At 38.9% G+C, this 12,324-nt stretch overlaps 1 protein-coding gene across 1 annotated transcript in view; it reads right to left on the bottom strand.

Moving 5' to 3' along the window:
- The window catches only part of vopp1 (VOPP1 WW domain binding protein), a 43,484-nt gene extending 42,072 nt beyond the window's left edge, over positions 1–1,412 (bottom strand). Inside the window, exon 1 of the mRNA XM_017704201.2 lies at positions 1,162–1,412. Within this exon, the coding sequence (XP_017559690.1) occupies positions 1,162–1,212 (51 nt within the window). The 5' untranslated portion in view covers positions 1,213–1,412. The remainder of the gene's footprint in view (positions 1–1,161) is intronic.
- Positions 1,413–12,324: the final 10,912 nt, after the last annotated feature.

The raw sequence follows: 12,324 nt of genomic DNA, 5'->3' as shown, positions 1-12,324 counted from the left end.
GAATAACCTCTATTTCCTTCCACTGTTGTGCAGAGTTTCTTTTGGGCCTATTACTGGACGTTTAGTCATGCGCACCCAAACACAGCAAAGGAGATGCAGTGCCTAATGAACTACAGTAGCAGGAGTAGAGTGATTTGCTTTGGAGACTATTACATTGAACTGCCACATAAGCACTTACATTTCTTTAGCTTCAATAAACCGACTTGAAGGCTGTTCCTCAATAAGCCAAGGAACAAGCCAAGTCCTTTCATCACTGTCTAGATATCTAGATCAGTTCCATTAGACAAAAATAAAGTATATAAGTATCAATACATAAATACATGTCTATATATTTGTATATATTAATATATAGTATATTAGTGACCCATGTATCAGACATATCAGACCTATATATATATATATATATATATATATATATATATATATATATATACACACACACACCAGCAACATAGATTAAATTAAAAAAATATACATGAAGGAAACATATGAGCAATATATGCAATCCATATATGTTTAATGCTTTCTATCACATGTGTATACCTTAAATATGTCCAATATTTGTACACCCTAAAGATGTCTCATACTTTAAAATGGCCTATTTCTTAAATCATTTGCCATTTAGGTTACATATTTGTCCATATGTGACTAATACAAATGTAATATAAGGGAAATCCATATGTGCTTCTATATGTCATATATTTGAGTTCACACTCGTGGACCCACAGACGCATTGTGTCTGTCTTCTCCATAAACAATAATAAAGTTAGTCCTGGCTGAGTTCACAGCTGTAAAACTAAACCTGAACAACTAAACCTGAACAACTAAACCTGAGCAACAAAACGGAGCCGCCTACGATGTCATGAAGGCATGTTTCACTGAACTCGTGAGTCGGTAAGTCGTAGCAGTTGTGGCATTTTCTTGTGGTGGTGGAGTGGACGGACAGAAAGACAAAGGCTTATTCATAATTGCGACAAACAACGCACATTAAAACAAAAACTGTAGGCTACGGACATATGCGGCACTCAGAATAATTAAAAAAGGACATAAAAGTGACAAACACGAGCCAAACAATGTCCGAGCTGTAACTGTGCGCTAGCTACAGCGCAGTCCCCAAACATGACACTTCTGAAATGACTGAGCCGTTGACGGGCGACTCACCTCTACGAGCACCCATAACGTTAGGATAACACCCGCTCGATGGCTCTTCATCTTAAGTCGCTTCTTCCCTCTTTTTTGGCACAAAGTAGTGAAATATCTGTCACGAATACGGTTTCATGGCCAATTTCACGCCCATTGTTTCACTACATGGTCGCCTCTGTCTCTACACAAAGCGGTAACGTTTACTGTAGCATTCGCGTATCCGTAGCTTAGCCTGTACTGTCAATGCTAATAGCGTTGGGTGATTTTTCCCCACCTGTATTCACACAAGTCCGGCCTCCTTCGCTCTGATTGGCTTGTGGCTCGAACTCAGGCGTACTCCAAACATTGGCCCGCTGTTCTTCTCTGAAACGTGAACTGATAGCCAATCCCAGCGCAGAGTGCAGGATTCTACTAGCCAATCCCAGACCGAGGGGGCGGTACCTTTCCTGAATTGAGGTGGGAAAACAAACAACGCATGCGGGATATCCCTGCTAGTCAGCGGCACGGCTTTTTTATTCGAAGTGCGCCGTAGTTCGGCACGGTGATGAAAACACTTGGCAGGATTTAATACAAATTAACCCAGCGCAAATACTGCTTTCACACCTAAAGCAGAGATCACCTCACATAAAACCCCCGCTCGTGCAGCGCTGAATATAACAAACAAAACTCAGATCTGGAATCCTTGTTTTATTTAGGAGGGAATGAACTGCCGTTTGAGGTGCGCTACACAAAAAACCAAGCGAGGTTCTGCGTCACTGTGGAATCGGCGACATGCCCATATAAGGACACATAAGGCCTCTAAGTAAAAACGTCGGTGGCGTTTCCAGCAGCTATTATCTGTTGTATCTATTGTGCGCGTAATTTGTGCTTAACATTCAAGCCCTTAATGGATGCAGCTGGTGCTTTTGCTGCTGTTTACACCTCATACTGCATAATAGGCGCGCATTTGTGGTCCCTGTGGGTCAGTGTCCACCACAGTTTGGTGATTTCGCTGTTCTAGCACACCAGCCAAAGCTACCAATTTCAGCGGAATTCCACCAGTTTTTCAAGTTCAGTCGTGAATATGTGAACAAGGTCATCCAGAATGGCTTGATGTGAAATGGTTCATTGCAGAGAAACTACACTACACTGATTTTTTAACAGTGGTGATGATAGGAACTGGGAGTTGCATTCGGTACAATGATATAGCAACACACTGTGTGCACAATTATTAGGCAAGTGAGTATTTTGACCATATTATGATTTTTTGGCATATTTTCTAACTCCAAGCTGGATAAACTTGAATGCTTAATGGATTTAAGCATAGCAGGTGATGTGTATCTGTGTAATGAGGGAGGGTGTGGCCTAAGGAGGTCAACACCCTATATCAAGGTGTGCATAATTATTAGGCAGCTTTTTTCTTCAGGCAAAATGGGCTAAAAAAGAGATTGAACTGACTCTGAAAAGTAAAAAATTACCAAAAGTCTCTCAGAGGGATGCAGCAGTCTTGAAATTGCTAAGATATTGGGGCGTGATCACAGAACCATCAAACGTTTTGTTGCAAATAGTCAACAGGGTCGCAAGAAACGTGCTGAGAAAAAAAGATGCAAAATAACTGCCATGGATTTGAGAAGAATCAAGCGTGAAGCTACCAGGAACACATTATCTTCCAGTTCTGTCATATTCCAGAACTGCAGCCTAGCTGGAGTATCAAGAAGTACAAGATGTTCAGCGCTCAGAGACACGGCCAAGGTAAGGAAGGCTGAAACCCGACCACCACTGAACAAGACACATAAGCTGAAGTGTCTAGACGGGTCCAAGAAGAATCTGAAGACAGATTTTTCAATGGTTATATGGACTGATGAAATGAGAGTGACTCTTGACGGACCAGATGGACGGGCCCATGGCTGGATCAGTAACAGGACAGAGCTCCACTTCGAGTCAGACGCCAGCAAGGTGGAGGTGGGGTACTGGTATGGGCTGGTATTGTTATAGATGAGCTGGTTGGACCTTTTCGGGTTGAAGATGGGCTCAAAATCAACTCCTAAGCCTACTGCCAGTTTTTAGAAGACACTTTCTTTAAGCAGTGGTACAGGAAGAATCTGCATCTTTCATAAAGACAATGATTTTTATGCAGGACAATGCTCCATCACATGCATCCAAGTACTCCTCTGCATGGCTCGCTAGTAAAGGTGTTAAAGATGAAAAACTTATGACATGGTCCCCTTCCTCACCTGACCTGAACCCAACTGAGAACTTTTGGGCAATTCTTAAACAGGAGATTTACAGTGAAGGAACATCAACAGATCAAGAAACTGACAGACTCCATGAATGGAAGGCTTATCACTGTTATTGAAAAGAAGGGTGGCTGTATTGGTCACTGATTTTTATTTTTTTTTTTTATTTCTCAGAAATGTTCATTGGAAAGTTGAGTTTTGTTTAATTCTCACTTGAACAGATGAAAATAAAAACGTGAGATGGGAAAATGTGTTTTTCATTTAGCTGCGTAATAATTCTGCACCTTCATAGTTGCCCAATAAATGTGCACATATAGATATTCTCCTAAGAAAAACAAAACTTCACTTTATTTTTCTTAAACATTCATGTTTGAGGTTTATTAACATTTTGGATTAAACGAGAGCGCTGTAGTTGGTCATTAATAAAAATAATCCTCAAAAATAAGACTAGCCTAATAATTGTGCACACAGTGTATAGCCATTTTATCTAGTCTCCCAAACATCAGTGAACCTACATGTGCCTTGTGAGGTTTATGTAAAATCTTGTTAAAATAGTAAAAACAGAAAAAGTAGTTTTCTACAGGTAATCCTTCGCCTTTTGACCCACCGTACATACCTTCCACCCTGGATGAATTTTAAATATATATTTTAGGACAAAAGTTCATTCTAATGTAATGTCTCAGGCATCAGGCAATGTCTTCATAAGCAATTGTGTAGTCATGTTGTGGCAGCTTTCAGAGGCCCTCTTTGGACGTCTAGTTACTGTCACCACTATTGTGAACTCTCAATTGGTGCGTTTCACATCACAACACTCAAAATGTTTTCATCATCTTAATAACTGAGTTTTACAGAAATGATACAATAATCAATGCAATTCCTCTTCTAGTGCAGAGCTGAATCTGGCACCTTTGATCAGAAAAATCACTGAACTACGCTGGACACCGATCTGCTGTAGACAGCAGGCCAGCAGGCCATCATAATGCAATACCATGACATCCCCACTCAACAAAACATGGAGCAAAGAGAGAGAAAGAACACGGTGCCTGTTTTTGTGTGTTGCTGTTTTATCTGGATTTACTGCTCATGTTCAGTAATAAGAAAGCCTTAATGAGCGGAGATCATGTTTTGGTACTTTGCTGAATGTGCACACGGGAGACGCAGCTCTGCACATACAGACGTTTTTGAAAACAAGCTGAGGGAATCCAATTAGTCCTGTGGTACATGGATGCAGCTGCATGTCCTCACTGTGTGTGACAGACTGGCCGTGAAGCTCACACTGACACTGCCTGCTTCTGCATCCTGAGCATGAAGAGATCCGGCGTGATGGAGAGTCTGAGGGCTGCTGGATGCGGTCTCGCTCTGCTGGTTTGGTACTGACTGACGTGGCATTAGATTTAAAGAATGAAAGGTTGATCCAAAAACTGTTTTCAACAGAATGTTTTATACAAAACTCATGAACACAGAACAGGGGAGACTGAGAGCTGTCTCCCTAAAAGAATGGAAGCGGTGAAAAAGGCAAAGTGTGGACACACTTATATTGAAAAAAAATTATATTTAGTTGTTGAAATTTCTGGGTAATTGTCTTCAAACATAACACTGTGTGCAAAGGTCTGAGTGCTGCCTGCTGCAGTTGATGTAGGATGAAGTAAATGTTTTGTTGACAGTTAATCACTTTGAGTGGGCTCATGTTAGAAATGAGCTCTTTTTAGTCAATTTCCCTGCATTACATTGTGTGTGACAACCCACACTGTCCCTGTCAGTCATCACATGCTACATTTTTTAGAAAGTACGTGTGAAAACTAGCATACATTTCCCACATCAGATCAAACTGAAAAACATGCTGATTTAGACTATATGAGTTAATACATTTAACCTGCCTAAAGGGGAACTACACTGATAATTAAGGCTGTAAACAAACTCATTCATAGTAGTTTGATGTGAAATGTAATATCCTAGAGAAACGCAGACTTGTTCATCAAAATGATGGTGATATCCAGATATCCAAAGTGTCTATTGCTTCTAAAAAGGTATTACATGAAATGACTGAATGCATTGCCTGATGCCCGAGGCATTGATTTATGTTAGTTCTGAGATAACATTTTGGCCTAAATTTATTATTTTTTGCAGAATGCAGGGCATTCTAAGGCAAGGTAGTCCCCAAAGAAAAGACACTTATCAGAATTACTAATATTTTACCTTTGCCAACATTACATATTTAAAAAAAAGTCAGGAGACACATATAGGTTCACTGGTCATTTTAGATACTGCTGTTTTTGCCTTATAGCTATATTAGACACCATAGCCAATGGTTCCTATCAGCACAGTAAATAATTCAGAGCTTGTAAGTTTCTCTACAATACAATACAATTTCACATCAAGCCACTCTGAATGTCTTTGTTTACATCTCAGTGATGGAACTATGCAGAAAGTCTGAAAAACAGGTGGGAGTCCCCCTTTAATATGAGCAGTAATCAAGCTTTAATTCAGATGTGATATACTGAACTCAGATTCAAATACTGAACTCAGTGTTTCTGCAGAGCCAGAGAGAGCGCTTAATAATTCCAGCATATTGCCACGTGGAAAACATTCATCCATTTGCTGAGAAATATACCAAATGATATTTGGAGGGAAATAAATAAGCATGCTTAATCTGTTGCTTAAGATAAATTTAGTGGGAAGATTTATTAGGCACATAAACCCATCAATGCATAAAATGAACTCTTCAGAATGCATTAGATTTAAAGTCATAAATATAAAAGCAAATGAACATCGTCAGTTCTCGGAAATTATGAGAGCCGAAATAAGTCAGACAAGTTAAACAAATTGTAACGTTGAGCGAGGAGGCGGATGCATATGCTGAGATAAGCGACTTTTATTAAGGGCAAATCCAGGGTCATGGTCAAAATGGTCCAGGGTCAGATGGCCAATACGGAGAGCAGGAGGGACAGACATGACAAAATGAACACAGAACTCCAAACAGACCAGAAATAAACAAAACTCTTCAAATAATACATACACTTTGAACAGCACATCCAACAAACATCAAACAAAGACCAACAACAAACTTGAAAACACAGGGCTTAAATACAAACAGGGATAACGAGGGATAACTGGACACAGGTGGAAAACAGGTGGGAACAATCAGGGGCGGAGTCACAAAACAAGGGGCCAGACTAAAAACCAAAACAAAAGCACATGGACAGGACTGGGAAGTAAACACAACACGAACACATGGACAGGACAGGGAGGAGCGAATCGCGACACAAATCAAACCAATTAATCAGCCGATCAAACAGTTGTAAAATGTGTTGAAAATACTTTTAATCAGTGTGTAAATATTCCACAGTCATCTCAAATTTACAACACTGCCTGCCAACGAGTGGTGGCAAACTGTACTCTATGTGGGAGCAAAATAAGCCAATTTACCTGCATAGTGTTCTAGAGCTGACTGAAGCATACACCTATGTTAATCAGTTAGTGGCCTAAATGTCCTAGAATTTTCTTGTATTTGCTATATTCAATGATTTGATCTACACCGGTTTAGCCACTCCCATTCACACTGAAGTTGAAAGGAATGTTTTACCTTGGACTGTTTCTGAGTATGACAAAGTACAGGACAACCAATCAGAACAGAAATAATTTACATATATATATATATATATATTATATATAGGCACAGTAACAAAACCAGTTTAATTCTAGGAGATAGAGAGAAGCTGGAAAATTTTCATGTAAAAATGAATAATGACTGTTTATGGTAGTATGGTAGTAAAAACCCTTGCATGGTCAGCTGGCTAAGTATAGCTCAACCGGTTTGCACTGTTACTGAATAATATGCCTTAATATGTAATAAGCCTGGGATGTTAATGTCATGATTGACCCCTCCCAGTCCTGTCCATGTGCTTGTGTTTAACTCCCAGTCCTGTCCATGTGCTTTTGTTTTGTTTCTTCCCAGTCCAGCCCCTTGTTTTCAGACCCTGTCCCTGATTGAAACCACCTGTGTTTTCCACCTGTATCTTGTTAACCCTTGTTATCCCTGTTGCATTTAAGCCCTGTGTTTTCCCCTGTGAGTTTGCTGGTCTTTGTATTGTATTCTCGTGCTGTTTGGTCTATGAATGTTTCTTCCGGCCTCTGTTGTTTGTTCATCTTGCGTTTCTTTTGTCATGTCTGTTCCCCATTCAACCTGTGTTGGCTCTGTGACCCTGGACTGTTTTGACCCTAACTCTGGATTTGCCCTTAATAAATCTTGCTTATCTCAGCACATGTGTCCACCTCATCATCGCTCCCCAATGTTACAGTTAAGGGGTTAAAGAATCTCCTCATAAGGTTTCTTTTTGAGTCATTCTTGGTATTATATGTTCATGCATAGAATTTAGGAACCTTTAGTTTTAAGAATGATGTAATTTGTAGGTTTGGTTCTTGCCGAAGAGATTTTGTTCAGCATCAGCATGAGCAGCTCAGGCAGACATTAAAAAAGTATATACTATAAGCTGCTATTTACCTCATGCCACACTCACTTAAACAATCCTTCAGCTGAGAATGGACTGATGTGGACATGCGCAGAGGATTGCCCAATGGCAAAGGTCTGTTTAACTGGACAAATATTCTTCTCTCCTCTGTCATGTGTGGCACTGATGATGTGACATTGCCCACAGGGACAGACTGTAGCTGGTAAGTAAAGCTGGGGTCTCTGAATCTGTTCAGTGCATTCACTCGTGCAGTATAAATATTCACTCATGCGGTACGAATATTTTCCTGTTCCAGACTGGGTTTGGTCCATTGTGTGGAAATTGTTTCTTCAGGACCAAATAATCAGTTGAAGCATGTGTAGCACGCCAAGAGTTCCAGACAGGTTTAAATCACCACAGAGGCAAAACATATATTATTGTACATTTCAAAGATTCATATGCTGGTCCAGGTCTTGCACAGTTAAAAGAATGTGTTCTTCACTTGAACACGTACTGAGCCATTTGAAGAACGCAATTAACTTTAATGTTTACTGCATTATTAACAACTTCAAGCTGTCACTCTTTGGATGAGACAATTCCTACTCTGTTGGAGCTAGTTTTATTGCATGATAACAGACTTTCACATGACAATGTAGCAAATTACAGTACAGTTCAGCTTATGGAGAAGCCCTGTGATCTCAGCAAAGCATTTTATGTAGTGTTAATCCAGTTGAATTCCCTCAGTCAATGTCCTCAGAATTACTTCAGAATTACACTGCTCCAGCCAATATCACCGTTTTAGTTACACAAGTGCTACTGATAAATTGTGTAATAAAACTCAGCATCTGTTCATTATAATTCAGACATCTAAAAAAAAAAGTCAATTTAACATTTTTTGTTTAAGGGAACTGGGAATAATAAATGAACAACCCAGGGAACGTCTGAATCAACAAGGCCAATTATTTCAAAAGTACAGTACCAAAAAGTCAGAGATCATCATTAATGTATTCAATTTCCAGTCAAAACAGCCTTTTTATACAATTTATCCATTTCCAGCATTTGGAAAGAAGACAATTGCACAGACATTTCAACAACTAAAAGTATATATTTCAGTATTTAGGGTGTCTACACTTTGCCTTTATCACAGCTTCCATTCTTTTTGGGAGACTTGCTTTCAGTTTTTCATCATTATTAAGTTGGCTTGAAAAATGTTCTTCATAATCTTCTTATTATTCTATGCTCAAAATTTAAACAGTTTCTCATCCCACAGTTTTCGAGCTAGAGCCACGAAACTTTGCAGGATCATAGGGCCTATACCCGATTAGGTTGCTTGCACTTTTCAAAGCAATCTGACTTGCGGTTTCCGGAATATTATCGTTCAAAGTCGATTTTTTTTCCCATAAGGAATGAATGAGTGGAATGTTGGCAGCATGCCAGACATGATGTCACAATGGGTCCCTCTCTCACACAACACCTACAAACCACGCACGGAGCTCAATGTCTCACCAACTCCCAGCCTGATTCTCAGCAGTACCAGCACACATAATGATTTTGTTAAGGTGGAACTGCTTTTAAGATGGAATTGCACTTACATAGCGCTGAATTTTAAGGTGGAACTTCAAATAGCATAAAAATAAATTTAAGGTGGAACTTCAATTAACATAGCACTAAATTTAAGATGCCACAGAATTTAAGGTGGAACTTCAATTAACATAAAATTAGATTTAAGGTGGAACTGCTATTAACATATTAATTTTTAGGTGGAACATCTAGAATTTAGGGTGGAATTTCTTTCAAGGTGGCAGCGAATTTAAAATGGAACTAGTTTTTAAGGTGGGAATAAATTTGAGGTGGAACTGCAATTACCATAGCATTAAATTTAAGATGGCACAGAATTTAAAATGGAACTTTATTAAAGGCGGCACAGAACTTAAGGTGGAACTTGAAATAACATAGCACTAAATTTAAGGTGGCACAGTGTTTAAGGTGGTACTTTAATTAACATAGCAATAAAATTAAAGTGGAACCTTTTTAAGGTGGCACTAAATTTAAGGTGGAATTTCAGCTAACATAGCAATAAATTAAGGTGGCACAGAATTTAAGATGGAACTTTTTTCAGGTGGCACAAAATTAAAGGTGGAACTCCAATTAAAACTGAAATTAAAATAAAACAGAAATTACGGTGGAACTGCATTCATGTTAGCGCTGAATTTAAGGTGGAACTGTGAATAACAAAGCAGTAAACCTTTGATGGCACAGAATTAAAGGTGGAATTTTTTTAAAGGTGGCAGCAAATTTAAAATGGAACTCTTTTAGGGTGGCACTAAAGTTAAGTTGGAACTGCAATTACCATAGCACTAAATTTAAGGTGGCACAGTCTTTAAGGTGGAACTTTAATTAACATAGCAATAAAATTAAGGTGGCACAGAATTTAAGGTGGAGCCTTTGTAAGGTGGCACTAAATTTAAGGTGGAACTTCAATTAACATAGCACTAAATTAAAGGTGTCACAGATCTTAAGGTGGAACTTGAAATAACATAGCACTAAATTTAAGGTGGAACATAAGGTGGCACAGAATTTTAGATGGAACTTAGTTTAAGGTAGGACTAAAATTAAAGTGGCACAAAATTTAAGGTGGAACGTCATTCAGGGTAGCACCTAGCAATGAATTACCATCCATCACGGATACTACGGCTACTGCGTTACAACAGTTTCCAACCATTTGTACATTTTAATGAAATTAACTGGCTTTTTCAAGCCAACTTAAAGTTCGTTCATGAACTTTCCCTTTCTAGGTATTATTATTATTAGTGAGCAGTGATTATTAGCGTTGTTTCCAGATTTATAGTCTTTTTCTCATTATTTGTCTGCCATATTTTTGTTCGCTAACTTGTTTTGCAGTTCATCAGCTAGAACATAATAGCAGATGCTTAGAAACACCCTAGCCACCACCTATCAACATACAAACAACCACTTAGCAACACCCTAGCAACCACCTTTCGACATCGTAACCACCATTCAGCAACACTCTAGAAACCACATATCAACATCTTAGCAACACCCTAAAAGCCTCCTAGCGACAGCATAACAATAACCTGGGATTTCATATCAACCTTCTAGTAACACTCTAGCAACCAACTCGAACACTATAGCATCTAAATGAAACACCCTAGCAACCATCTAGCAGCACCCTAGAAATTGTGGGGAATTGTTTGTTATGCAATCACTCTTCATTTTCTTATCCCTTTGAAAAATAAATAACTTGATGACTATTTTGACAGGAAATAAAATAAATAAAGGGCAATATCTGACTTTCACAGTATACATGTTTAGTACTACATATGTTGAATAGTATTTTATGCATTTAAGGAACTGTTCTTCTCATCTCACAGCATACCTCACCTAGACGTTTGAATAGAAGAAAACACTCTTCTGGTAACCATAGGAGGGTAATAATGTTGTTTGAGACGTAGTATTTCCATGGAGCTCTGGACAGTAATTTGAATGGCTACTGAAGCACTGACCTGGAAAGCACATGAAGAGACAGGCCTTATATAACAGCAGGGAGACCAAATGTGGAAATTCAGATAATGACCATGAAAAACTCAATACTGCTGAACTGGTGAATGACAGGGACACTGTAGTGTTAGTGTCCTCTTCTATCTCATTCTTTTTCTTTCATTCTGTCTCTTTTTCTAGCAGGTTGTATCTAAAACATAGTAGTGGGCAGAGTATTAAATTCAGTTTCAAATAGAAGGCATGTTATGTAAGTGAAGTCTCAGAGAAGGTTGACAGAAATTAGTCTAGTCTAGGTGCTCAAATTCTCAGGATTCCTGTAGGCACCTTAGACTGACATTTACACCATTGATTATTTCCTTGACATTTTTGAAAAAGTGCCAAAAAGGATTCTTTTTCTGGTTATGCCATAGCAGAAATACTTTGTTCTCTAAAAAGTTTTCAGTTGAATGATATAATTGAATTTCTCACACAATATTTATTTGCCTTTAAGAGAACCCAGAGTGCTTCTTCTATGGCAGTGGTGCCCTTTTTGGCACCACATTTTAAACATTATACATCATTTTTTCAACAAATACATGCACCAAATGCAGTGGTTGTTCCCTTATGCTGTAGAGTCTAGTACTGCCTGCATGTGTCAGAAAGGCCTGAAATCTCTGTCTCATAATTCTTCTTTCGTCCTGAGAAGGGAGGTGACGGCCAATATAGGGCCTGTTTCTTCTTTACGCTGAGTGTGCGATTCTCCGCTGCAAAAGGCAGGATATTGCAATGCATTACTCAGGAGCTGACGCTCTGCTGCTTGTGTTGCAAAGGAGTTGTGACTAAATATCCTATTAGAGGAAATGGAAATCCAATCTCAGCTCTCCCTCCATGAAAAAAGGGACAAGCTCACGAATGGTTGATAGAGTGAGAATGCAATGCACGATACACTATCACTCTCTCAGTGACAGACTGGAAAGTCAAACTGGAAAGAACTGAACAGAATCAGATGATATGCATTG

Source organism: Pygocentrus nattereri, chromosome 3 (genome assembly GCF_015220715.1).
Source record: "Pygocentrus nattereri isolate fPygNat1 chromosome 3, fPygNat1.pri, whole genome shotgun sequence".
In the NCBI taxonomy this organism is placed as follows: domain Eukaryota; kingdom Metazoa; phylum Chordata; class Actinopteri; order Characiformes; family Serrasalmidae; genus Pygocentrus; species Pygocentrus nattereri.
The sequence above is the reverse complement of the archived record's forward strand: the minus strand, read 5'-3'. Positions and strand labels throughout refer to the sequence as shown.